At 33.4% G+C, this 26,395-nt stretch overlaps 3 protein-coding genes across 7 annotated transcripts; 1 reads left to right on the top strand and 2 right to left on the bottom strand.

Moving 5' to 3' along the window:
* Positions 1–12,292: 12,292 nt before the first annotated feature.
* On the bottom strand, positions 12,293–14,553 carry LOC110639679 (protein RGF1 INDUCIBLE TRANSCRIPTION FACTOR 1). Of its 4 annotated transcripts, none has more exons than XM_021790720.2 (5): positions 14,319–14,553; positions 14,100–14,224; positions 13,805–14,005; positions 13,478–13,693; positions 12,293–12,995 (listed from the first exon to the last, which is right to left on the bottom strand). In XM_021790720.2, exons 2-5 carry the CDS (start codon positions 14,100–14,102, stop codon positions 12,696–12,698), a joined length of 720 nt encoding a protein of 239 aa, XP_021646412.1. In that variant the 5' UTR covers positions 14,103–14,224; positions 14,319–14,553; the 3' UTR covers positions 12,293–12,695. The 4 variants fall into 4 exon arrangements, with proteins under 4 accessions (XP_021646412.1, XP_021646414.1, XP_021646415.1 ...); XM_021790722.2 differs by having other exon boundaries at positions 14,142–14,224; positions 14,319–14,532; XM_021790723.2 differs by having other exon boundaries at positions 14,142–14,200; positions 14,319–14,532.
* Positions 14,554–18,372: 3,819 nt separating this feature from the next.
* Positions 18,373–20,973, bottom strand: LOC110639683 (galactan beta-1,4-galactosyltransferase GALS1). 2 transcript variants are annotated; one of them, XR_002491951.2, is made up of 3 exons: positions 19,532–20,973; positions 18,920–19,381; positions 18,373–18,589 (listed from the first exon to the last, which is right to left on the bottom strand). XR_002491951.2 is itself a non-coding variant. In XM_021790728.2 (2 exons), the coding sequence occupies exons 1-2, from the start codon at positions 20,683–20,685 to the stop codon at positions 19,030–19,032; spliced, it is 1,506 nt and encodes a 501-aa protein (XP_021646420.2). In that variant the 5' UTR covers positions 20,686–20,973; the 3' UTR covers positions 18,779–19,029. The 2 variants fall into 2 exon arrangements, 1 of the variants encoding a protein (XP_021646420.2); XM_021790728.2 differs by lacking the exon at positions 18,373–18,589 and having other exon boundaries at positions 18,779–19,381.
* A 2,906-nt stretch (positions 20,974–23,879) lies between these two features.
* Positions 23,880–25,915, top strand: LOC131171363 (protein VACUOLELESS GAMETOPHYTES). The gene is made up of 2 exons (XM_058131274.1): positions 23,880–24,639; positions 24,737–25,915. The coding sequence occupies exons 1-2, from the start codon at positions 24,270–24,272 to the stop codon at positions 25,231–25,233; spliced, it is 867 nt and encodes a 288-aa protein (XP_057987257.1). The 5' UTR covers positions 23,880–24,269; the 3' UTR covers positions 25,234–25,915.
* Positions 25,916–26,395: the final 480 nt, after the last annotated feature.

Below are 26,395 nucleotides of genomic sequence, written 5' to 3'. Positions count from 1 at the left end.
TCCCAGGAACAACTAATGAACCTTAGGTGTCCTGACCTATCTCATTTCAAATGGTATAAAGATACATTCTTTTCCCTTATATTTGTCAGGGAAGACAATCAATATGATTTTTGGAAAGAAAAATTTCTTTCTGGATTGCCCTCGTTATTTGCTGAACGAGTCAAAAAACAAATAAGAGATAAGCATGACAATACCTTGCCATACAACCAATATACTTTTGGTGAATTAGCGTCCGAAGTAGTTACTGCAGGATTAACACTATGCAATGAACTAAGACTTCAGCGCCAATTACACAAAGAACGCATCACGGGTAAAAGAATACTCGGTGATTTCTGTGAACAGTATGGTTTACCACCAGTAACTTTTCCTAATAAAGGCAAAGTTAAAAAACTGGGGAGAGAGAGTAGAAGAAGGTTTAAAAAACCCAGAAACTTTTACCCTCGACAGGAAAAAAGGTTTAAAAAACCATTTAAAAGTAAACCTGTCACCTCTTCTAAAAAGAAGAAAAGAATAACGAAAGAGACTAAAGTAGTCTGTTACAAATGTGGAAAGACTGGTCACTACGCTAACAAGTGTAGAGTCAAACAACAAATTCAAGCCTTAGAAATTAATGATAATCTTAAAGATTCATTAATTAAAATCCTCTTAAATGAGTCTGATTCAGAAAAGGATTTAGAAATTAATGTATTAGACTATACTTCTGAAGAATCCTCTACTGAGTTAGAACCAGAACAAGAAAAAATCTGTGATGGAAAATGTGATTATTACAAATCACTCTGTACCTTAAATGGTTTATGTGTTCTAACAAAAGAACAAAACTTGATGTTAGATCTTATAGATAAGATAGAAGATCAAGGAGAAAAAAGAGAAAAATTAAAAGAATATCTGGATCTAGTAAAGGATAAAAGTCCTTTAGAAAGAAAGATAGAAGAAAGAACAAATCCATATGAACTTAAAGAAGTTATGGAAAGAATGAAGAAAGCTAAAATGCCAAGAGAACCAACTCTAAAAGAGTTAAGACAAGAAGTAAATTCGATTAAATTCGAAATACAATTTTTAAAAGAAAAAATAATCTTGCTTGAAGCAAAACAGGAATTTCCCTTAATAGTGGAAACAACAGAAAAGGAAGAAGAAAAGCAGGAACCAGTAGAAATAAATAGCCTTCAGTATGTCAATCGTATAGATAGAGTAATCACTCATAAGTGGCATGCTAGAGTCACAATCATTGTTCAAAAAGAGTACTTATTTAGGACTATAGCCTTAATAGACTCAGGCGCAGATTTATGCTGTATAGATGAAGGACTTGTACCTTCAAAATACTTCTCTAAAACGGTTGAAGAATTGCATACAGCAGACAGTTCTAAAATGAACATCAAATACAAATTATCTGATACGGTAGTTTGTAATCAAGGAGTATGTTTCGAAATACCATTTATAATGGTAAAAGGGTTATCTCATCCAGTAATCCTAGGAAACCCATTCCTTCATATGTTATACCCAATTAAGTCAATTACTGAAAAGGGAATAACAACAGAAATAGATGGAAGAGAGATTATATTTGAATTTATCTCTTTACCCATTGAGAGAGATATTGATGTGCTTAATAGTAACATCAAGAAAAAAGAAAATTTTATTTATTCTCTTAAAAGAGAAATAGATTACAAAACAATAACAGAAAAGGTTAATGAACCTTTGATACAAGAAAAAATAAAACAGCTTCAAAATGAGATGGCTAATAGCATCTGTGCAGAAGTCCCTAATGCCTTCTGGGATAGAAAGAGTCATGTGGTTAATCTACCATATGAGCCCAGTTTCAGTGAAACAGATATACCTACTAAGGCCCGGCCCATTGCCATGGGTCCAAGACATTTGGAGATCTGTAAAAAAGAAATTGCTGACCTCGAGTCAAAAGGGCTAATTAGAAAAAGTCAAAGCCCATGGAGCTGTCCAGCATTTTATGTTGAAAATGCCGCTGAACTAGAAAGAGGAGTACCTAGATTGGTGATCAACTATAAGCCTTTAAATAAGGCCCTTAGATGGATAAGATATCCATTGCCTAATAAAAGAGATCTATTAAACAGACTCTTTGAGGCCCAAATCTTTTCAAAGTTCGATATGAAGTCTGGATATTGGCAAATCCAGATAGCTGAAACAGATAGGTATAAAACTGCCTTTACTGTGCCATTTGGACATTACGAATGGAACGTAATGTCCTTTGGGCTTAAAAATGCCCCATCAGAATTTCAAAAAATTATGAATGAAATATTCAATGCTTATTCAGCATTCTCAATTGTTTACATTGATGATGTCCTTATTTTCTCCAGGACAATTGATCAACATTTCAAACACTTAAATGTGTTTATGAAAATTGTCAAAAGAAATGGCTTGGTAGTCTCAAATGTAAAGATTAAACTCTTTGGACTAATATTAGATTTTTAGGACATAATATAAAACAAGGATCAATTATTCCTATTGATCGAGCCATTGAATTTGCCAGTAAATTTCCTGATGAAATAAAAGAAAAAACCCAACTTCAAAGGTTTTTAGGAAGCCTAAACTATGTCTCAGACTTCTATAAAGACCTGGCCCATGATGCAAAGCCTTTATTCCAAAGACTTAGAAAAAACCCAAGCCCATGGACCAAAGAACATACTTTATCTGTTAAACGGATAAAACAAAGGGTTAAGACCCTTCCCTGTCTGGCAATACCTCATCCATCTGCCTTAAAGGTATTGGAAATCGACGATCCGACATCGGGCACGAGGCATCTTAAAACAAAAACTAGATGACAAAGAAACCTAGTCGATTTACGATGGTATTTGGACAGGACCTAGAGTTAATTACTCTACGGTTAAAAAAGAGATCTTATCTATAGTTCTCTGTGTACAAAAGTTCGAATCTGATTTATTAAATCAGAAATTCCTTATAAGGGTTGATTGTAAAAGTGCAAAAGAAATATTACTGAAAGATGTTAAAAACATCGCATCTAAACAAATATTTGCAAGATGGCAGGCTATTTTGTCTGTATTTGATTTTGATATTGAGTTTATTAAAGGAGAAACTAACTCATTGCCTGATTTCTTGACACGTGAATTCCTTACAGGACATGAGTTTAAAAGCCTCAGTAACTCCGTCAAAACGGACTCACGAGGTATCTCCACCTCCGTCTAAAATGATGGACAAACTCAGAGACGACGCTTATGCTATCAGTGTCGAAGCTAATAATGCTAAGGAGGTTAATTACCCCTACATTCCAATCAGTTACTGTTTCCTTATGCCCATTGACAGGAAACACAAGGATTTGAAACCTTATGAGGTGGCAAATTTCTATACAGAAAATCATACAGTGAATCCTTATTTACCAAAGGACTACACTTATTATCAAGCTATCCTAGCAGAGACCGACTCAGTGGTCTTCTCACCTACAGAAAGGTCCACTAATGAGTGGGCTTTCAGCAAGTTCATCATCAAAAGGGTTATTACCTATGATGATTGGGGAGATTCACTCTTTAAACAAAGAGAGTTGAATTTCGGTAGACCCAGGTACTTTAATTATTTTGATTACATGATTGCCTGGACTGGTGCCTTAATTTATGAAAATAGGCAGAAAAAGTTTAGCTGGTTCATACAGTTCCAGTTAGACAAAGAATCATGGGAATTTCCCTCATGGTTCTATGAATGGTTCTTTAACTGGGGATTATATCCCATTTCTTTACCTAATAAGGTTCGGACTGTTTATGAACAGTTTACCGACTCAAATAAATCCTTAAAGGATTCGAGATTACTATTTACTATCCTTTACAAAATTCCATGGATAGTCAGATGGGATTATATTATCTCAAGAAAAAAGATGAAAAGGTTCAGTGAATTTTCTACTGAACATGTGCCCTGGTTAACCAGAAGAGTCCTAATTAAATGGTGGGATAAGTGTGACTTTTTCGAGCCACCATCAATCTATTCCTCCAAAGGACTAATCACTCTGGCTAAAAAGCCATCACTGCCAAATCCCTCAGTCTCTTCAGGACTGTCAGATCTTTTCAAAGACCTACTCAAATCAGTGCCGAAAGAAGAATTGCGCCGACAACTTTTCAGCGCACTACAAGAAGAAGACAAAGAAGCCAGCTCAAAAGCATCCACGTCAAAAGGCAAAGATGCTGCTGAGTGCTCCAAGTCTCACAAAAAGGACGACAGCGACAGCGACACTGACATGGAAGGACAGTATTGGGATGACAGCCAGGACCCATTTGCGATGTAAAGAAGTCAAAAGATTCCTGCCAGCACTAAAGAAAGCCACTACCAACTCCACCTTATCTTGTCTGCCACTTAAAAGTGATGCAAGCCATGACATCAGAGGAATCCTTCTAAAGACTATAAAAAGGCCTCTCGACTTGCTTAACAAGCAGAATGTAACTTAGGCAATAAGTTGTAAAATAGAGTGCTCTCTAAGTTTTCAATTTGTTTTCTCTGCTTTGCTACTATTTTGTTCAAAGTGTTCTTGTGAATATTGTTTTCATATGAAATAAAGTTTTATGAGTTCTTCTTCAATCCCTTCTCTTGAATCTGCTTTAAACAAAGTATCTAGTGAAATAGATGTTCTTATAAATCAAGCTAAAAAATTGAACAAAGAGTCAGAGTCTAAGTTCCGTGACATAGTGGACTTGCTTGGTCAACCTTCTGGTAAGTTTGATTATAAGGTTTACTATTCACCTCCACCTTCAGCAAGCATTCCTTCATCTTCCATTAAACCTACTGGTTGGAACAGCTCTGTAAGTATTACTATTCATACTATTACTGTTTAAATATTTGTTTTATTGGAAGCACTGTAAGCATCATTACTGTTTAAGTATGCTCTGTACTTGCCCTTAAAGGGATCCTGTACATCAGAAACTGTTCATGTCCACATATATTAATCGTCTTTTGTTTTATTTGCGGTGTCTTGATTTAACCAATAGGCGTGAAGTAGAACTATTTAGACAAGCTTTAGTTGAGAACGGTACTGATCTATATAATTATCATGTCAAAACTCATAATGAATGGTGTGATTGTAGAGAGCATCAACGGTTGTTAAATTTGTTTAATATTATAATTAGATTTTTAGATATTTTACTTAATAATAATAATTTTTAAGACTTTTCTTCTCCTAAGAAAGTAAGTAGTATATCGGCTGGAAACTACTAACTGCTTGAGCCCTTCACTGTTGGAAGGTAGAGCAACCTGTAGCCACAACGCCACGTACTACTGAAATAGTTTATGTATAATCCTGAGAGTCCAGTATTTAGAAATAGGTTTGAATATAATCAATATCATAAAGAGTCTAGAGTGTCTAAAAGTAACTTAGAAATAATAATCGGTGTTGTTTGTCTAGCTATAATACTAGGAATATTAATTTTCTGTTTAAAAAGAAAAAATTAAAAGCGATCCTTGCGTCTAAGTATTAGGCGTCTTCTGTCTTTATCCCTGATAATCCTTTTCTCACCTGTTTCAGTATCCAACCTGACAGAGAACTCATCCTAAAAATATTAAATTAATAAAATAAAATTTTTTAAATTAATTTTTTCAATATCATCTAAAATAATACTTTTATTTAAAAAAATAATTTTAGATTCTAAAACTCAATACCAAATAAGACTTTAAACAGATCATAATATAATTAGAAAATATTAAAAAATAATTAAAAATTTAATTTAATCAATTTTAATTATAAAAATATTAAATTAATAAAATTATTTTTTTAAATTATTTATTTTAATATTATTTAAAATAATATTTTTATTTAAAAAAATAATTTTAAATTTTAAAACTCAATATTAAACAAGACTTTAGACAGATCACAACATAATTAATTGTGCTAGGATTTCCCTCAACTTGTGAGACGATATTTATCATTTGGCACTTTCCCATTGTCTATGTTGAGTAAACTTTTATTTGTGAGCGCACCAATATCACTCACAAAAAGACAAACCAAAATACATAAAATAAAATAAAATAAAAAAAAAAAGAAGAAGAGAGAGAGAGAACTTGCAAGAGAGGCAGGAGCGTATGATTGAGGCACGGCTAAAAGAGAGAAAATTAAAGGATCATCATTCATTCTTACCTGTAGTTTGTTTAAATGTCAATGTGCAAACTGCAAATGAAATTAAACAGATGGACCCCATCGGAGTCGACAGTTTTCTGCACAATAATAATAATAATAAATCACGTCTTAACACCACAGAGCATTGAACCCCGTCATCTACAAAGTGACCAAAAGTCTTCTCTTTCCGCCTGACCAACACGCATAAAATCCAGAGCATCGATAAATAATTTTTTACTTACAAAGTGCTTCATTATTTTTATTTCTTACATTTTTAATTCAAATTTTTGTCGATAGAAGTTAAATACATCAAATTTTATTATTCATGGATGTATACAAAATTTATTATTATGAAAAATTTATCCTATATTTTATTATAAAATATAATTATTCAGAAACTAAATTTTTAAATTATTTTTAGTAAAAAATGATTTATTAAAATTAACTAACTTTATTTAAACAATTCTTAATCAAATATATCAACTCTTAATTATAATATTATGCTATAATTATTTTTAAAAGATACTAAACTTTATAATATATATAATTAATAGTTATTCAATTTTAAACTTTTAACCCTTTATTTTTACCCATTTAATGATCAGTCTGAATTTGAAAATTATGAAAAAAATTTCGCATGATAAAAGAGCGGGCCATAATTTGTGACTAAAAAAAATATGGTGGATAATGAAAAAAAAAAAACTACACATACACAGCCAAGTCAAACTCTAAAGGTGCCACTGCACATGGTAGAATTATTTTAATGGAGGCATCCCCAAAATTCAACACAATAACCTTGCCAACACTCTTGCCATATTCTCTGGATCAAAGAAAATTTCACACAGCTAAGTATAAATGTTAAGGTGTGTGTAGTTTGATTTTTTCATTATCCTATGCAACCTATGAGATTAGAGTCACAAGTTGTTTATCTTTCTGTTGTGTGATTAATCAATCAACATTTTTTTTTTCTTTAGTTGAAATCAATCAACAAATTAAAACCACTAACTTAGCAACTTGGCCATATATGATGCTTTATTCCACTGCTTTTTATTATTATTATTATTATTATTATTATTATTATTATGTGATGGAAGGAGCATCATCATGTAAAATAAAGCAACAAAACTGTCTCTACTTAATCACCTCTAGATTTGATCATGATTTAATTCGAAACTTAAATTAAATTGATTTAATTTAGAATTAAAATTAATCAAAATTATATTTAAATTTGACCGAAATTAACTGGTATATATTATTTCAATCCAAAATCAAATTTTATGTTCAAAATTTTTTTTTTTAAATTGCTATTAAATTTATAAAATCAAATAAAACTTGATACAATGTAAAATAATCATAAATAATACATATTTTTTTTTTAATTAAGAAAATATCTCAATAAAAAAAATATTTTTTTAAATATACTGACTTCATCACTTTTCTCTACAAATCAGTCATTTATTTTTTAACTTGCAGATCCCTTAGATAAGACTATGAAAATGAGACCCATACTAATAAAATAACTGTTTCATATTCCATCAAAATTGAAATTAATACAAAAACTAGAAGAAAATTTAAATCAAAACTCAAAAACTATTTAATTATAGTACTCCGAAAACTAAAATTGAAACCATCAATTTTAACTTGATTAAAGCCTGAAACTGGACTTTGACCGGTCTCACATAGCCAATGCCAATGGAAATCCATTACTTGAGGAAGTGAGGCCTAACTACGATGGGCCAAGCCCAACTAGAGGTCGGATATCCGTATATAAATACACATTATTTTATTGTAATGCACGCTTAAATGCCTATCTATCATCGCGTGGATAAACCTTGAGGCTCAGGTCTAAGTTGAGTAATTTTTAAAATGAATTTCCATTTGTAAATACATGATACATAATTTCTGATTCATTAAATCTATGTTTGATGGAGTGTAATATAATATATTATAATCAATTACGTAATTATCATTATAATATTATATTTATTTATAAAATAAAAATATAAGTAATATAATATAATAATAATTTTTATTTTAATATTTAATTTATTTATAATATTAATAATAATAATAATTGTAGCTATTAGTAATCGAGTGTTATATTAGTAGTAATTAGGTGGTGGTGATAACAGCAATAATTGGGAAGTGATATTAAAGTGAGGATAATAGTGGTGACGGTGACGGTAGCAATGACTAGATAGAGGTAGTGATGTTTCAATGGTGATAACGATGGTGGTGTCAAGATGATGATTGTGGTGGTGATAATAGTAAGGTGGGAGAGATAGCAGATCAGTAATAATAATAATAATAATATTAATAGTAAAAAAAAATCAAAATAAATAATTATAATTATATTTATTTTTATATATAATAATCATTATGTTATTTTTACCAAATATTAACTAAAGTTATTCAACTGATTCTATATATAATTTAGTTGAACTCAATTCGTTTACACCTTAATTTTTAAGGGTTGTGTGCATTTAATTTCATCACAACTTACTAAGACAAAGAATAGAAGTTATCCCTTATTTTATTAAAAGGGGTTGTTTACCGCCATTATATAATTTTTGTAATGTTAAAACTTTATCTTAAAAAAGCCTTACAAACCTACAATAAATATATGATAAAACAAATAGAAAAAAAATATTAAAAATATTATTATTATTATTATTATTTTATCGGAGACAGTATTCTGTTGAATAATTTTTCAAATTTTATTAACAGTATAAGATTCAAATGGTAATCTTATAAAATTGGCAGATTTTATATTACTGGACCTAAAACAAGCAATAATAATAATATCAACTTCTAAATGGTAGAATGAAATTATCAATTGGGAGATCATTTGATTTTTTTTTTTTTAAATAAAAAAAAAAATAGTGTGTGTGGGCATTCGTGTATAGAATTTTATCAAACCCAATGAATGCCACTCCAGTCCTTAAAGCCCAACAAATCCAATCCTCGCGAGGACAATAAAAATATAGCAAGGAAGATTTTGGTTTTCATTGACATTGTTTTGTTAATTAAAATATTCAAATTGATGAAATTTGAGAAATAAATTTCAGTCTAATTAATTAGGGTTGGAGATAGTCAATGCTTAATTTAGGTGTTGGTAGGTGGTATATTGGTTGGTTGTTGAGTGATGCATCGTTTTGTAGTTTCCTTTGTGATTTTGTAAATAGAAGAATGTGGAGAGGGCAATCAAGCACCCATGATCCAATGTTCCGGAATTGTATATGCGGGCCCCTCCTTAAATGGAAAGGACAAAAACTAGCACCGCTCTGTAAATTTTAGGTTTGCAGCTTTAGTATTGGATTCTTTATAACCGTAGATTCGCCACCATTTACACAGCAAATGAGCTCATTTCTTTTTATTAATTATAATAAATTTTTTTTATAATAGATATAAGTATTATAATATTATAATTTTGATAATTACACAACTTTATAATTTAAATTATATTATGAAAATAAATAAAAATCAAAGTATTATACTATTTTCTTTAACATAAAATTAATAAACTCAAAAATTTTAAAATAAATATAAATCCCAAATAACTAAACTATATGCTTGAGATTAAAAAACAATAAAAAGAGATATGAAAAATTAGAGACTGTAAAACAATAAAGTAAACTAATCAGTTAAAAATAAATGTATATTTAAATTGATTAATCCAAAATTTAGACAAGAAATGAAACTATTAATTTTAATAGATAAAAATATAATAATTTTTAATTTGAATGAAATAAAGGAGAAAAAGCTAAATGAGACTGGTGATAAAGAAAAAAAAATATATTGTACCCATGAAACAAGAGAGAGAGAGAGAGAGAGAGCAAAAATAAAATTTGAAAAATCTGATTTTAGATTGTATGGGAAACCATGATATTGACTTGTATTTAAATTTTAAATAATAGTTACGAAATAAAATTTAATTTATAAATATGAAAATTAAAACAATTAATTTTTAATTGAACTTATTTAATGACAGTCAATTAATTTTAATGTATCAATTTAAATTATAATATATAAATTATAAATTATTAGGTTCAATAGAAAAATTTGATGAGGTCAATTAACGGAACCAAAAGTTTGTTACACCTCTTATAATTTTTTATAAATAATTAGAGAAATTATTAATAAAAAAATAAAATTTTACTATATGTATTAAAAAGGTTTTGTAAATTTTTTAGGCTCACACTACCTTTTATCTCCATTTCTGTGGGTAGAAATTATAAAAGTTTAAAAAAGAAAAAGTACAATTTAATCTCTCAATTATATTATAATTAAAATTTTAAAAATAAATAAAAATATTTTTAATTTTATCTTTATCACACACACTTGTTATTTTATTAATTTTTATTAATTTAATAGCCAATTAATAGTTAAAATGTTAATAATAATAAAAATTTATAGATAAAAGATAAAAAATTTTAAAATGAGTAGATATATGAAAATGTATAGTAAAATTAAAATTTATGATTTTTATTTATTATTAAAAATTTAAATATTAACTATATTTATAATATGAAAATAAAAAAGTAATTTATAAAAAATGAGGGAGAGAGAGACAGAGGGAGAGAGAGACGGGGCTTTATGTAAAATTAATACATTTGTTTTGTAGAAAAGGAGAAAAGACGACATTAGAAAAAAAAAAATAATAATAATAAATAAATGACGACATGCCTGATTCCAAAGTAAGCCTCATCTACCCCTTCCCCTCCCTCAGGGTCAGGGACCACATTTGTATATTAACTTATCCATCAATTCTGTAACTTACCAATTTCAATTCACCAAAATTTAAAATAAAACAAGTGTAATGAATAATGAAAATCTATAAGTGGAAAGGGAAGATTAGTTTATTCGGTTGCGTTAAATTTGATGATAAGGATGATTGTGATGAAAAGCTGCGTTTCACACACTGGATGCCAATTTCGCAAACATCATCCCTCCCCGGAGTACTGTACAAACGCCACAAGTAGCGGTGTTACTCTTGTTCTCGGACAGACACCAAAACGAAATTTTTCAAAAATGGAAGTGGGGACATGCGTCCATCCACACTCTTCCGAACGTGGCAGTCTTTGACACAGTTAGTAAGCACTTGAGTAACAGACAAATTAAGCAGCCTCTCGCTCCTCTACAGTTGTTGGGTTTTTTTTTCTTTGGCTTTGGAAACGTCACCCCACCCCTCTTGTTCAACACATCCAGCAACCGTCTTTGCCCTCCAATAATTCTTTTTTCTTTTTTTTAATTCGAAAAAAAGAGATAAGAAGGGAAAGGCAGAGGAGTGGGAGTCGCACACGCAGCCTTTCAGATTCCTCACGGCTCTCATCATCATCCACTTGTTTATATTTTTTTTCATGGAAATTTTATACAAAAATAATAAAGGTTGGGAGCATCTGGATAGGGACGTCCTCGTCGTTGTGGGGTTTCCGTGTCACCAAAGCTTTTCCGTGATTTGAACTTAAGCTCATCCATATCTTTTTCATTCCTCACCCTTGATTTGTATCCTCGCTTACTCACCATTCTACTATTCCCAATTCCCAAATTGTTCCTGGATTATCATCAAGTTTATTGAAATAAAATTAACAAATTTAGAAAATATCTGGGATCATTGATAAACAATAATTGAGGTGCATAGATGCAGTTGCCTCAAAGAACTAACCCTCACGTCCAAACTAACATCCATCCTACGTGAACGCAAACGCAACGCAAAGCCTACATTGGATCGGTGATGGATTGTCAATCAAATAAATTATTCATCCATGAAAACAGATTCCCAGGGAGGGCCGGCCCCCAAATTGACCATAGCTCGTACCTGGTTTTGGAGGTCCTGGAATAACTTGGCAAATCTGGAATAATTTGACCATTTATCTCCATCCATTTCCAACACCACCATTACCATTGATACTTCGTTTCATTCACATCCAATTTACCTTTCCAGCTGGTCACCTCCCCTTTCAATTTTTTTTTTTTTTTTTTTTTTTTTTATAAATTATGTAAAGATTCGTCGCTAAAAAAAGCAAACTGCTCAACCCACGATTTCCAGTGAATCAAAAGCGCATATTTAAAGGACTCCTCAATCATGCTACTACAAGGATCCTCCACAATGGGAAGTCACAGACATTGCAAATTGATCACAGAATATATATATATATATATATATATATAGAGAGAGAGAGAGAGAGAGAGAGAGAGAGAGAACAGATTCCAGTCCTCTACATAACCCATCATAATGCCACTCCATTATTACTATCTTTCCAACTACCTAAAACCCATACATAATCATCTGTACAAACACGTTTTTAAAACTATATGTCCTAAGATTTCTATTCGAGAAATCAAGTCCCAGTGCTAATTAATAAATATGATGGGACTCTTTCCCGTGCTCCATAGTCCATAGCCAACAGAAACAGTCTTTTGCTACTATCTACACAAGAAAACACTGTAACAATCATTTTTTACCCTAATTTTTATGTGTCAAATTTTCACTGCATACTAAACATTATTGCCATCCACCCATCAATTTTTTTTCTCCTTTTTCTTTTTATAATTTTTCACCTTTTCTTATATATGGTTTTTCTCCTTTTTCATATGTTTGTTTTCCAATTCTTGAGAAATCTCAAAATGGAGCACGATGAGGAATACCCTTTCTTCTCCTTGCATTGCGGTGATTATAAATGGGAGGAGTAGATGGAGATAGGTTGGTAGTGGCCTCATCTCCCGAGTTAAATTCATTGCTATGCCCATCTGAAGAATAAATTGTAAGTCCATCCATCAACCGGTTGAAAGCATGTGTCTTTCTAATCTTCTTTGGGGTAGAGGACTCATCGGATTCAGACTCACCAAGGAAAGGATCCCGATTGTGCTTCACCCTCAGTGTAAATGTCAGGTCTGGGTCACCCCGCTTCATGCCTCCAAGCTAAAAAAAGAGAAATGTAAATGGGCACTTCAGTAATCTAGCTGTGAGTAGACCATTAAAACAGAGTAGGTGAGAACAGGGCACAGATACAGAACAGAGAGACCCAAAGATTATTCAAACACGAAATCAATTAACCACCAAATCAAAGATCATGGAGAGGAAAATGTGCGTACAAGTTATTCGAGTTCCCCAAATTAAGATACCAACACAACTTCAATTCTCTCTCTCTCAATTTTTTGGGGTTAGGTCAGCTACAGAGACGGGTTTATTGATACATTTCTCAAGATGAAGCGATTAATTTATCATTAAATAAATCAAAATGAAGTCAACTAAGGCAAGATTGATGTAATTTGAGCCACCACTGAAAATATATTAAAAAAAAAAAAAAGAAATGGAACTTGTAACTTGAACGCGAAGAAAGCGAGCAAGAAACATGAATACAATTAGAAAAGGGAAAAACACTTAGGGAAAGAGAAAAACACCTTGCATCCAAGAGAACAGAATCTGAAGGAATCAAGGAGGCTTCTGCAACAAATCTCGCAAGTGTTGGTGACGCCTTTTCCCGGCCTTGGCTGAGGTCGCTCATTCAGGAACACGATTTTGGCGCTATTAATAATGTAAGTCTGGACGCAAGATATATCTATGTACTTCTGTATTTCATTCACCCTCACCACGTTATGGTATGAAGATCGCCTTATCTGCAATAATCACCCAACAAACAATATATTTTTTCAGTTAACTCTTCCAATGTGATTCAACAGATATTGAAAATCATTCAGAAGAAGAAAGGAAGACTTTTTAAGACAAACCTGAACAACACGGTGATCTTTATGATCGATCAAACAATAAGAGCAGAGGGTATTACCCATACAATCTAAACAAAACATATTACATTCACTTTTATTAGAATCCCCATGAACTGCACAGGGGATGAAATAGCTGGCTCTCAGCATTGGTCGCAACCATGGAGGACCTAAATCCTGCTTGCCCATTTGCCCAAATGGACTCACCTGATAAAGAAAAAAAAAACGTCAATTGAAGTTACACAACCAAAATAAAATAAAGCAGAGGCAGAGAGATGGAGTAACTTGATACAAAACATACCATGATTTTCTCAATAAGCGTTCAAAAATGAAAGACGCTAACCTCCTGCTGCTGTTGATTATCGAGAAAGGTGAACCAAACCCTTCAAGATTTGATCGAATCTGGAAGCAAAGAGTAAAACAATCCTGCATTAGCAACACATCCAATACCCATGTCAAAAGCAATCGAATATGTGAGAGAGAGAGAGAGACAGAGAGAGAGAGCTTAGACAGTCAAAACCTTTTTCAGAATGGAGCCGCCGTACGTAAGACAGTGAGATGGATTGGCAAAGAGACGCAGATGAATGTTGGAGCTGAGCAGAGAGAGCGTACCATAAAATATGTATGTCTGAGCTATTAGGGAAACGCAGAAGGGAAAACCTAAAGATGGAAAGAAATTTATGAGGCGGTCGTAAAAAAAGCAAATAAATTGAAAGGGAAAAATCGAGAGTAAGCAAACGTGCCACATTTTATAACAAGCGGAATATATCAATGGGCATCAACGCAGACGGCAATCACCAGATTCACCCTTTTTATTTTATTAATAACCGTACGATCAATTTTTCAACTTTGGCTTTCAGGGCTGATGAACCGACTGATGCTGGTGGGTCCCGGGGTATGATTTGGCTGATTGAGCACAAGTTGACAGCCGCTTTTTTCTTACTTTCGGAAGACCCACGTGTGCGACGGTGTGTCAAAGGGGCCAATTATACGGTGCAAAACCCTAGCAAGTAGCAGGCAACTTCTCGGAGTTCATGTTTCCCAAGTCAATTTTACATGGAGGGGGAGGTGAACAACACGCCAATGTGCATACATCTGGTGGCTTCACAATTGTTTTGGCAAATGGTTGCTATCTTTTCGCTTCAAATTTTTGCCATTTAAAGCTTGGAATTTGGAACATATTGCAACCAATTAATTTTAATTCTTGATTTTTCTATCAAAATCAATATGCATTCACTTGGACTATTTTATCTGAATTACTCACAACAAAGATTGAGCTTTATATCTCTTCATTTCTGTTTAGTGTTCAAGGCCATCCTTCTAATGTAACTATTGGAATTCAAATTTTTAACACTAATTTTCCGCTGCCCATATGGTTTAAAGGAATTGATATAATTTATTCATAAATATCAAGTTAAATGTTCAAATGGTTTGATCCAGTCAAAATGCATGGTTAGAAGTGTAAGAGGTTTGGCCAATAAAGTCAGTCGGTCAAGAAGCTTAGATGCGCACAACCATAGGACCCGAGCATCAAATGGCCTATATGCTCAGCTGAACTATTTGTGTGTTAGTATCTGTTTGATATTAAATTTAGAGGTTCAAATTATTTTTTTGAATAAAAGTATTATTTTATATATTATTAAAAAAAATAGTTTGAAAAAAAATTATTTTATTATCTTAGTATTCTTATAACTAAAATTTATCAAATTTAATTTTCAATTATTTTTTAATACTCTTTAATTAATATATTAAAAAAAATAATTTTTTTAATAGTAATTTTAACAATAATGCCAAACAGATTCTTAGATAATTCAGTCTTCTAAATTGAGCAATAGCTATCTAAACAATGGCCGGATGTAGATCAATGGTCCAAATGGCTCGGCTAACTTACCATCAAAGAACATGCAAGATTCGGTGAATATGCCCACTAAGAATTTTGAGACTATAATTAAACAATCCAAAATTCTCATAAACCTCTAATGGGTATAAGCATATCAATCTATAAATATCAAAATAGCCTCAGAAATTAAGTATATTTACTCTGTTTAATTCTCTACAATAATCTATTTGCATTGCTTTTATACTCTCTTAATAAGTCATTTGCTTAAACGTTAAAGTGGCTGACTAATAAGTTACTGACTTGATCATTTATAAATATTGTAAACTGACATCACTATTGGATTGGCAAAAAAGGCTCATGGCGGCATTGGGAATTATAATTTTAAACACCTTCTATATGTTTCGATGGATTAAAAAAGAAAAAATTCTAAAAACAAAAACAAGTGGAAGGATCGGTTTGTTCTATAATTTCATAAGATATATAGCGGTTAGTCTTTCAGATAAAATAATAAGTGTGATTTTGAATTTTTGCAATTATTATTTTTTGAATATATTTAGAATTTGGTCTTATTTGATCATTAACTATAAATATAACTATTGCATTTTGTTGTAAAATTTATATAGGTAATTTTATACATGTACATAAATAATTTAAAGTAATGATTAGCATATATATGATGTAATTGAACATTAGATTCTATTATGTTTCATTTGTATAATAGAATAAAATATAGAGACAAATAATATAATTACCATTATATTATTATTTTTAATTTATTTTGAAAATTCAATATATTATGAATCAAAATATAAAATATATTTATGCATATGAATCACAGATATATATATTTTTTTAATATATTACATCTTACCGAGTAGAGTGATAGAAAATGACGATAATAATAATAATAATAATAATAATAATAATTTTGTTATGGGTCATTGGGTTGAATGGGTTGTACGCTTGCAGTTGAGGGTGGTTTAACAAACTTCCCAGCTGGGAGTCGTCCGAAAGCCTTCGAAATGATGGGCATTACGCAAAGGGCAACGCCAACACGGATAATTCAGCATAGTATATATACAAGCAGATATGAATGCAACTAAACATTAATTTTGGATTAATTAATTAGAAAGGAAGGTCATCGAACACGTGAGTCCCAGTCTTATTCGACTGCCACTTAATTATTTGGTTGGACTACTCAGTTATTGTAATTCACAAGTTACATTCCATATATGTAGGGGCCAACCGACCAAACAATGCCTATAGCTAGCCTCTGCTTTGGGAGTTTCATAGAGGCTTTTGGCCCATTTGACCATTAGAAAGCGATTAGAATTTGATCAAAGATAATTATGTATTTTCATATTACCAATTTGCAATTGCTCCTGTATCGACTGTAGCTGTGTGTGTGAGTTTATAGATATGTGTTAAAATTTTATTCAGTCAATAATTATTTGAGTGTGAATATTAATATAGCAATTCTTATACTTTCTTGTATGTATATTTACATTTTAAAAGAAAAAAAAAAGTATATGATGATAAAGAGATAAGAGAAGAGTACACGATCCACTGACCCGTGATCTTTTTAGGTTATAATAAAAAGGCATGTTAAAAAGCAGTATCAAAGTGAGTGGCAATTGCGTCATAAACAACCATTCGCCATTTGCACCTCCAAAAAGTTGTTCGATCTAATGGCTGCCTTTGTGCCATCTAAACTACAATTAATTAGTACAATTATATAAACATTTATCTTGAAGCGTTGATGCTTATCCTCTAGCAAACAACCAAATAGTTGTATGATTATATGGCAAACGCTAATGTTCCTGTATTCTTGGCAGATCAAGATTCCAATCCTGTCCATGAAATCAAATTCTACTACTGCAAAATATACATTTTGCTCCCTTATGTTGGTTTGTCATGTAAAGCCCATCAACATTCCCGCAGCCCTCAAAAAATAGAAATCTTGAAAGAAGTTTGTAGGCACTGCCAACGAGGAGGAGGGGTTACCGAGTATTTTTAATATATATATATATATTTTGCTTTGGAGAAAAATTTTTTTTCTCCTCCTTTAATATTTTTTTCCTTAATCGAGAAGTTAGAAAACACAAGAAAGAAGGAGAAAATTATTTTTAACTATTGCTTAATACATCCATAAGTCGATGAGGCAGCATGATATATATTATCCAAAACCAAAAGAAAAACAAGATCCTATAATCTAATTTATTTTCAAACAATCAACACACCAAGCCTTTAAACCTGAAACAAAACGAAGAGAAATTGGCAAGTTGCAGTTCCTAATAGATGACAATATCATACAAAAGTTGCAGTTCCTAGTGAAATTAAGGGGATTAGAATTTTAGGATGCTAAGTACACCTCTGTTTGTGGAGGATTATTTTTAATGATAAAATCGTGAGACTAAAATAGGCAATATCTCAAATTTTGAATACGATTCAATTCAATTTGGACCCATTCATTATATAATAATTTCATTTAGGTATTACATTTGTAGCTATAATATGAAGACAAAAACAATAATTTAGTCAGAATTTTGGATTGAATTATTTAGCGTGCCTAACAAACATTAAGTAAATTAATAAGAACTTTAGGAGGTCTTGGAATCGTGGATGTATTGAGTTATTTAATGTACCTAAAAAAGGTTTTTAAGTAAATTAATCAGAAGTAGAGGAACATTTAGAAGGCCGAAATGCCCTCAATTGCGAAGCGATGAAGAAAAGCTTACCAAACCTCCCTTAATTCATTCATTTCCAGTTACATGCATCGGAACAAATGGGCCTTCGCCTGTGCAAGCCCTAATATAAACCATGGGCTTAAAAGTAAATGGACTGTCTTCTCTTTGACATTGTTTGTATCTTTTTTGAGGTAGCTAGGTCCACTCCATTTCAGATATGTTTAAATAGCACTTCTTCTTGGGCAAATTCCGTCCAGTCCACCACTACAAAATCAGGAGAACGTTAAGAATAAGAGCTCGTCTTAATAATTTCAGTCAACCTCTAATCCTTAAATCATCAAATTAACAAACCTCAAGAAATTATAAGGTGAAAGGAAAATTATTACTCAAGGGACCTTTTTACATTGGGAAACCACATTAGAAATATATCAAAATCACCAAATTATAAAAAAGTGAAAAAGAACACACTGACTCCTTTTTGATTTTTTTTTTTAATGAAATATAATAAATATACAGACAAATCAAAGCAATACTGGAGCATTTCTGACCACAGAAATAGGCACACACTGGTGGGGGTCAGATCCTAGCACTCACAGGAAAGAGGAGTGAAATTTCAGCAATCGCCCCCAATTACAGGAGAATGAATAATGAAGTCGCAGGTCACGCCTCAACATATGGTATAACTTATTTTGCACATAAATCAATCATGAGTAAGCCTGTACAGTTCCAATGGCATGTCGCTCGAATTCTTTGATGGTTTTGGCCAGCTTCTGCATGTTATCATCATAAACATATGGGAGCTTATCGTACCAGGTCACATTGTTCTTGGCTGACGGAGGCACAAATTCCCGGCAAAGTTCTCCGGGAACCGTAATAGACTTGTGGTAGTGATAATAACGAATCTTTGTTTCGGTCTTGTGCAATGTCTTGCCAATTACATTCTCCGACATGTGCACTCCAGTGGCATATGCATTCTTTGCCTGAATCGCGTACTTGCGGTCCCTCCGAATCCCCATTCTCGATTCCCTGAATAATAGCTTCTCGAATGCCCATTCCCTGAATTGACGACCCCAAACAAACATGTTTCAGTGTTGAACCCATTTATTTACAACATGATAAATTGGGCTTAAAATATTCTGTTTTTTAGGACCCGCGGATCTAAAGATCAATTGTGTTTTGGGAATGTGGAGCTGTGCAATAACGTACCTGCTATAGTCCTCACTGGAATCATTCAAACACAGCACACTGGACATAGGATTCTGCTCAATCGTGAACTGAGTATAATCGGAGAATTCTTGAAGAACCGATTCCAGAGTATTGCCCACTGGCAAATAAATATACTCATCCACATCAAAGTAAAATGTCCAGTTGGCAGCAAATCGGTACCGATGCAAGCAGTCGTTAACCACCAGAAATTGGTTATAATAATACCCATCGAACTCAGCCTGCCCTCTAATGTCCTGAACCGTGGCCCTCCCTGCTCGCACCCATGGCTCAAGTGCAGCCCTTACCTCAGGACTCACTCCACCGGCATCGTGAAACACGAAATGGGAACTGGGTCCGAAGAACCATGCGTGATAAGCCATCCATTCCCTCATTCTGGCCGCACTCAAATTCCCGTATAAAGAAGACCCACAATAGAGATACTCGTACTGGTAAGGCGGGTGGTACTTGGACTCGTTGTAAGAGCCTGGTGCCTCTTCCAAAGCAACAAACTTCTCGTATTTCCTCTGAGATTCACCGTAATACGCATTGAGCATGAGCTTTCCACCCGCATTGTCGTGGTTAGGATTCACGGGGAAGGTGCAATTGACAACCACAACAGTGTAGACGCGACCATAGCCCCAGTCTGGAAGCATCTTATAGGCCTTGGCCCTCATAAAAGAACCATTGTTGGAGATCCACTCGCACTTGTACCAAGGACGACCAAACACGTGAATGGGCTTCGAAGCAAGCCCCACCACCGCAAAGGTCCTCGGGCCACCACGGTACGCTCCCATCTGAACAAAAAGAGCAGCGGCGTTGCCGTATGCCTGGAAGATCCGTTTGTTTGGGTCGGTGACGGTGGTTGAGTACTTCTTCTCAGATAATGAGGTGGCGGGGGAGGTCATAGGAAATGAGGAAGCATTGGAAGCGATTAGGGGGGTGGTGGTGGTGGTGGTGGTGGTGGTGGTGGTGTGGGCAGAGCAAGGGCGAGTCGCGGATAGGAGGTTTTGGTAGTAGGGAGGGAGGTTCCAGAGGAGCATCACCAGAGTGAGAGCTAGTAATGTGGCCACTAAAGGCTTAGTTTCGAAACATACAGATAGTTTGCCCACGGTGCCGCCGGCGATGGAGGAAAGGGGTGGGCAGTCCTTTCTCATCTAGCTCGTCGGCGGGGCGATATTGGTGATGGCGAATGGTCAAAGGAGGGTCACAGCTACAGGCACCGACACACAAAAGAAAGGACTTGATGCCTACCTCTGCCTTAGTTTTGGGCCTTGGGGAAATTTGATGCTTATATATTACGAGTTTGGGTTTTGCTTTTCCCTTTATTACCAAACTGACAATTCATGTAGTCGTTTATTGGCTGTGTTTTTGAGATGTGATTATTGGTGGGACTGATGGCTTTTTCTTTGATATATAAGGCTAAGAGCATCCTTCCTTGGCCTCTCTCTACTCTCAAATTGTACCTTTTTGTTGTATATTGAATTTTTGGAATATTTTTTCTTAAATTCGATTTATCTTATCTGTACAAGATAAATGAAACATTGAGGTTTCAAATTTTTATTTTCATTAAAATTAAATTCTTTTTTTTTATGAAATTTAATAAAAAAAATTATTAATTTAATTTAATTAAATTACTTTTTTTTTCTTGCATGTAATTTTTTTTAAAGGAAGGATTAGAGATCACAGGTTGGCCACTAAAATCACCTGCTCGAACCAACGGATCACACTAATCCATCATTTCATTATTGCATTAACAAGTCACAAGATCAACGATGGTGATTAGATTAAAGTTGCTGGTAAGAATAAAACCTCACAAATAAAGAAGTGTAAATAAATTTCCAAATGGATTTTTTTTTTTTTTAAAAAAAAAACAAAGTTACAAGGTGGCGGAAACAGTGGCATGTGAAAGAGTAAATACCATATCCAGAAATTTGCCCTTTGGCGCTTCTTTTCCTACTTTTAATTAATTATTTGAAGACACTCAGTTTCAGGCTTAAAAATTATTTTTTTATAAAAATATTATTTTTTAAAAAAATTATTTTATCATTTTAATATTATTGTAATTAAAATGCTGTCTCTCCCTCGAAATTCCATTTATATTAATTACACTTTACATTATATTTTAAAATAAAATTGATAGATTAATATTATAGTATTCACGGAGTAGTATAATTAATATAAGCGAGCTCCAACGGATTCCAGACATTGGTTATTTAGGAGGCTCAAAACTAATCTTCATATTTTTGCCATCATCAACACGTGTCGGTGGTAAGTTTAAAGTCAACACTCAAATTTCAAGGCTAATAAATTCTTTTTACATATAAGTGCACAATTTTATTTTATTTTTTAATTTCCGAAAAATTTTCATTTACATTATAAAACGAACTTTACCAGAAAATCATCTCTAAACGGAGGTTGTTAAATGAAGGAATGGTGCCTGCTGCTAGGGATTGGAGAATGGGAGCGTCCCTTCTTTTTTTTTTTTTTTCCTTCTTTAAGAAAATTATATATGTAAACAAATAAACAATAAATTATTTATTTTTATATGATTTATGATAGATTTTTTCGTAATTCAGTTCAAATCAAAATTTAATTGATCTAACTTAGAATTAAAGTCAAAATAAAACTACATTAGATTAATTAAAATTTATTTTGAAATGAATTTAAACCAATTAATTTGGTTTGATATAGTTTTGAGTCAAAATTAAATTTAATCTATACAAAAATTAAAGATTTTAATATTGAATTTAATTAAAATCAAAATTAAATTGAAACAAAAATCAAATTTTAATCTCATTATATATTAAAATTAATTCGAAATCGCTAGTAGCAACCCTAGTATATGGTATTGGTCATTTACCGACTATACATTATATTTATTCCCGTATGGGAACAATTTACCAAAATTTGTACGCATGTGTGTATTTTTGGGCCATTGTCTGTTCTGAGAATTAGAAGCTAAAAATTCAGGGTAGCTAAGATATGATTCTAGACAAAAACTGTATGCTGTGTGCACCTCAAATGTGGGCTTGTGGGGACATTGACAGAGAGACGCATTCGCCATTTTGTGCAATGCAAGTTTGTGTTCTGTCGGCAGAGAAAAGAAGACCGCCTCCCTTGTTTCTTATGTTGGATGTGTTCCTCTTCCCCCATCAAACGGCAAGACTACTTTGGGTTTTGTCAAAATGAGCCCAAAAGGTATCATCCGACGAAAAGCCAGCTGCAAGGGCTTTTTTTGAGGACATTGGGCTTTAAAAACAAGACCTTGTTGAGAATTAAACCCATGTGGAGGATGCCCATCTTTTAATGTAATCCTTCAAGATTCCAATGCTTTAGAATTTCTCGGACTTCAACTTCTCCAATACGTAAAAAGCTAGAAAAAATTACCCGAGTGTTGGAGAACATCATAACTCCGCTGTTGGGTTTTGAATGGAATAAGCTTGCTTTGCAATTTCCAAGACGCCCTGATGAGTTCATGCATGATTTGATTTTTTCTTTTCCTTATGTTTTTGAAGAATTTGAGTGCAGTGACCGCGATCAAAACTTAAGATGGTTGATATCCTAAAACGCCAACACCAACGAATATGCGAATTCTTTTTCTTTCTGGTTTCGTCTGTGTTTTACTTGGCCTTCAATTGGAATCACCCGTTAAAAAGGATAAAAAAGAAAAGAATACCACAAACTAATAATTAGAGGCATCTGTGACCCTTTTGTCTAAACTGATTGAGAAAGGTTGTCCTATTAAAATTCACGTCCAAAGATGCTCTGCAGCCAATAACAAATAAACTACGAGCAGGTAGGGTTGCAACTTACAATATATTTTGAATGCACATCCCTTTCTCTAGTGAATCTGGGCATGTAATTAATTATTGTTTTCAACATTGTATAATGAGAAGAGAGAGAGAAAGGCTGCCAAGTTTTCTTCGCTTCTACTTTAGAATCGAATATTAGAGCTCTGTTGGGGATTCGGATTCGGGCTCTGTAAAGGTAAGGAAATTTAGTGGGAAAAACCTAAAAAGCTTGTTACGTATCGTTTGCATGAACTAAAGCTAAAAGAAACCTTGACTTTGCTGCAATGGGTATCCATTTTTTTCTCCTGCAAGGAATCGAAACTGTTTCTAGGGGCCCTATCTGTGGATTCTCGTGCTCACCTCCAAGGGACATGACCCGTATGCAAAATTTTTCATATGATATCTTCAGTGCCTGTCACAGCCTCACTTTTAATTTTAAATCATACCATTAATCTGCTTCTTCCCTTTTCCATGTGTTCTATACATGTGATTGAACTATAAAAGTAATCGCATATGTATATGTATACTGCTTGTTTGCAGATTATGGGATATGTATCATGTTAGCAAGTTTAAATGGTTTTTGTGTTTTAGATTTCAGCTATTCAATCAATCAGTCAATCAAGAACAGTAGTACCCAAAAAGAAAAAAATAATTCATATACCCATGTGTTCATCCCATTTGTTTTGAAGTCTCAATTTGTGCTTTTTTTGTTTCTTTTTTTTTTTCAATTTTTTTATTCCGGTTATCTATTTATTTTCTATAAAACGGTGATAGCACAAGCAATCAATGCAATATGTATGTGATTGAGTGGCATCATCCTTTTTCTTCATGCCCTGCACATGGTTGATGGTGCCCAACTTTCCAGCAAAATAAATATTCTCCTTCTGTGGTGCAATTAGAAACAAGTCTAATCCACATAGCTAGCCATTCTCACAAGCCAAGCCATCATGAACAACAGGCCATTGAAGAAGACGACTTCATTTCCCCTGAAAAATTCTCCTTCAATGCAATTCCCAAACCCTCCTCCTCAACCACAAGCATATCTTCCCAAAAGTCCTATGCTTGAATTGCCAACATCTCCTCACCTAGGCCTGGGAGAAGAAGTATTTCTTTCCCTTCACCACCAACATGGCTTGTATAAGGTTGACATGCCCGAACTCTTCACCTGCGCAGGCTGCAAGGAATACGGCTCAGGCACGAGGTTCACTTGCCTACAATGCGATTTTCAGTTACATGAGTTCTGCGGTTTGGTTCCTCGAGAACTCAAGGCCCATCCTCTCCACATGCATCACCAACTCTTATTCTCTTCAAAAGCAGGTGAATTCTACGGTTCAGTAATAGCTACTATAGCTGCCTAGTTGGATCTTGATCGCTTATAAACTTATTCACATATCATTTTAATTTGCTGCTTCAGTTAAAGGTGGAATTTTAAAATCAAAGTGTGACGTTTGTGGGAAGGCTGCAAAAGGTTACACTTTCAGATGCAACGCCTGTAGTTATCAGATGCATCCTTGCTGTGCTATGCTGTCCTACGAAATTAAAATTTCAGTGCATCCACACCCACTAAAAATCCTCCCAGCTGCCATGACCATGAGTTTTCCAAATGGGGAACCTGGTTTTGTATGCGGAGAATGCAATAGGACCAAGAGATCAGGCCGAGTGTATCGTTGCACGGTTTGTGAGTACCATCTGCACGCAGTTTGTGCAAAGAACATGGTCAATGGCCTTCAAGCCAACGGCATTAAGGGCGTTGAGAAGTCCAGCATGTTGGGAACTGCAGCTCGGCTTGCCTCTCAGGTAATCATCGAATTCATCGGAGGGCTCATCGAGGGGCTTGGGGAAGGCGTCGGACAAGCCTTAATTCAAAGTATTGCTAGAGGAAGGCGCCCTACAAGGCCTCCAATTGAATAATACATAAACTGTTTGCTTTATCTTGAACAGGCTGATATATATATATATATATATATATGCAAGTTTGGATAAAAAAAAATGCATATATTGATGGGATTTCAGATGTAGGTTGATGATGTGTAGTGTTCAATGTGGGAGATACAAGTTATGTGATTAGGGATTGGGTCATTGTGTATTTACAAATTACAAGTATATTATTGTATTGTACATTGAGATCAGACCTGTCAATAAATTCATTGGAGGGCTCATCGAGGGGCTTGGGGAAGGCGTCGGACAAGCCTTAATTCAAAGTGTTGCTAGAGGAAGGCGCCCTACAAGGCTTCCAATTGAATAATACATAAACCGTTTGCTTTATCTTGAATAGGCTAATATATATATATATATATGCAAGTTTGGATAAAAAAAAATGCATATATTGATGGGATTTCAGATGGAGGTTGATGATGTGTAGTGTTCAATGTGGGAGATACAAGTTATGTGATTAGGGATTGGGTCATTGTGTATTTGCAAATTACAAGTATATTATTGTATTGTACATTGAGATTAGATCTGTCAATAAATTCATTGGAGGGCTCATCGAGAGGCTTGGGGAAGGCGTCGAACAAGCCTTAATTCAAAGTGTTGCCAGAGGAAGGCGCCCTACAAGGCCTCCGATTGAATAATACATAAACCGTTTGCTTTATCTTGAACAGGCTGATATATATATATATATATATATATATATATATATATATATATATATATATATATATATATATATATATGCAAGTTTGGATTAAAAAAAATGCATATATTGATGGGATTTCAGATTTGGTTGATGTGTAGTGTTCAATGTGGCAGATACAAGTTATGTGATTAGGGATTGGGTCATTGTGTATTTGCAAATTACAAGTATATTATTGTATTGTACATTGAGATCAGACCTGTCAATAAATTCATCGGAGGGCTCATCGAGAGGCTTGGGGAAGGCGTCGGACAAGCCTTAATTCAAAGTGTTGCTAGAGGAAGGCGCCCTACAAGGCCTCCAATTAAATAATACATAAACTGTTTGCTTTATCTTGAACAGGCTGCTATATATATATATATATGCAAGTTTGGATAAAAAAAATGCATATATTGATGGGATTTCAGATGTAAGTTGATGATGTGTAGTGTTCAATGT

This window comes from Hevea brasiliensis, chromosome 12 (assembly GCF_030052815.1).
Source record: "Hevea brasiliensis isolate MT/VB/25A 57/8 chromosome 12, ASM3005281v1, whole genome shotgun sequence".
Classification (NCBI taxonomy): Eukaryota; Viridiplantae; Streptophyta; class Magnoliopsida; order Malpighiales; family Euphorbiaceae; genus Hevea; species Hevea brasiliensis.
This window is presented reverse-complemented; position numbering and strand designations above follow the sequence as displayed.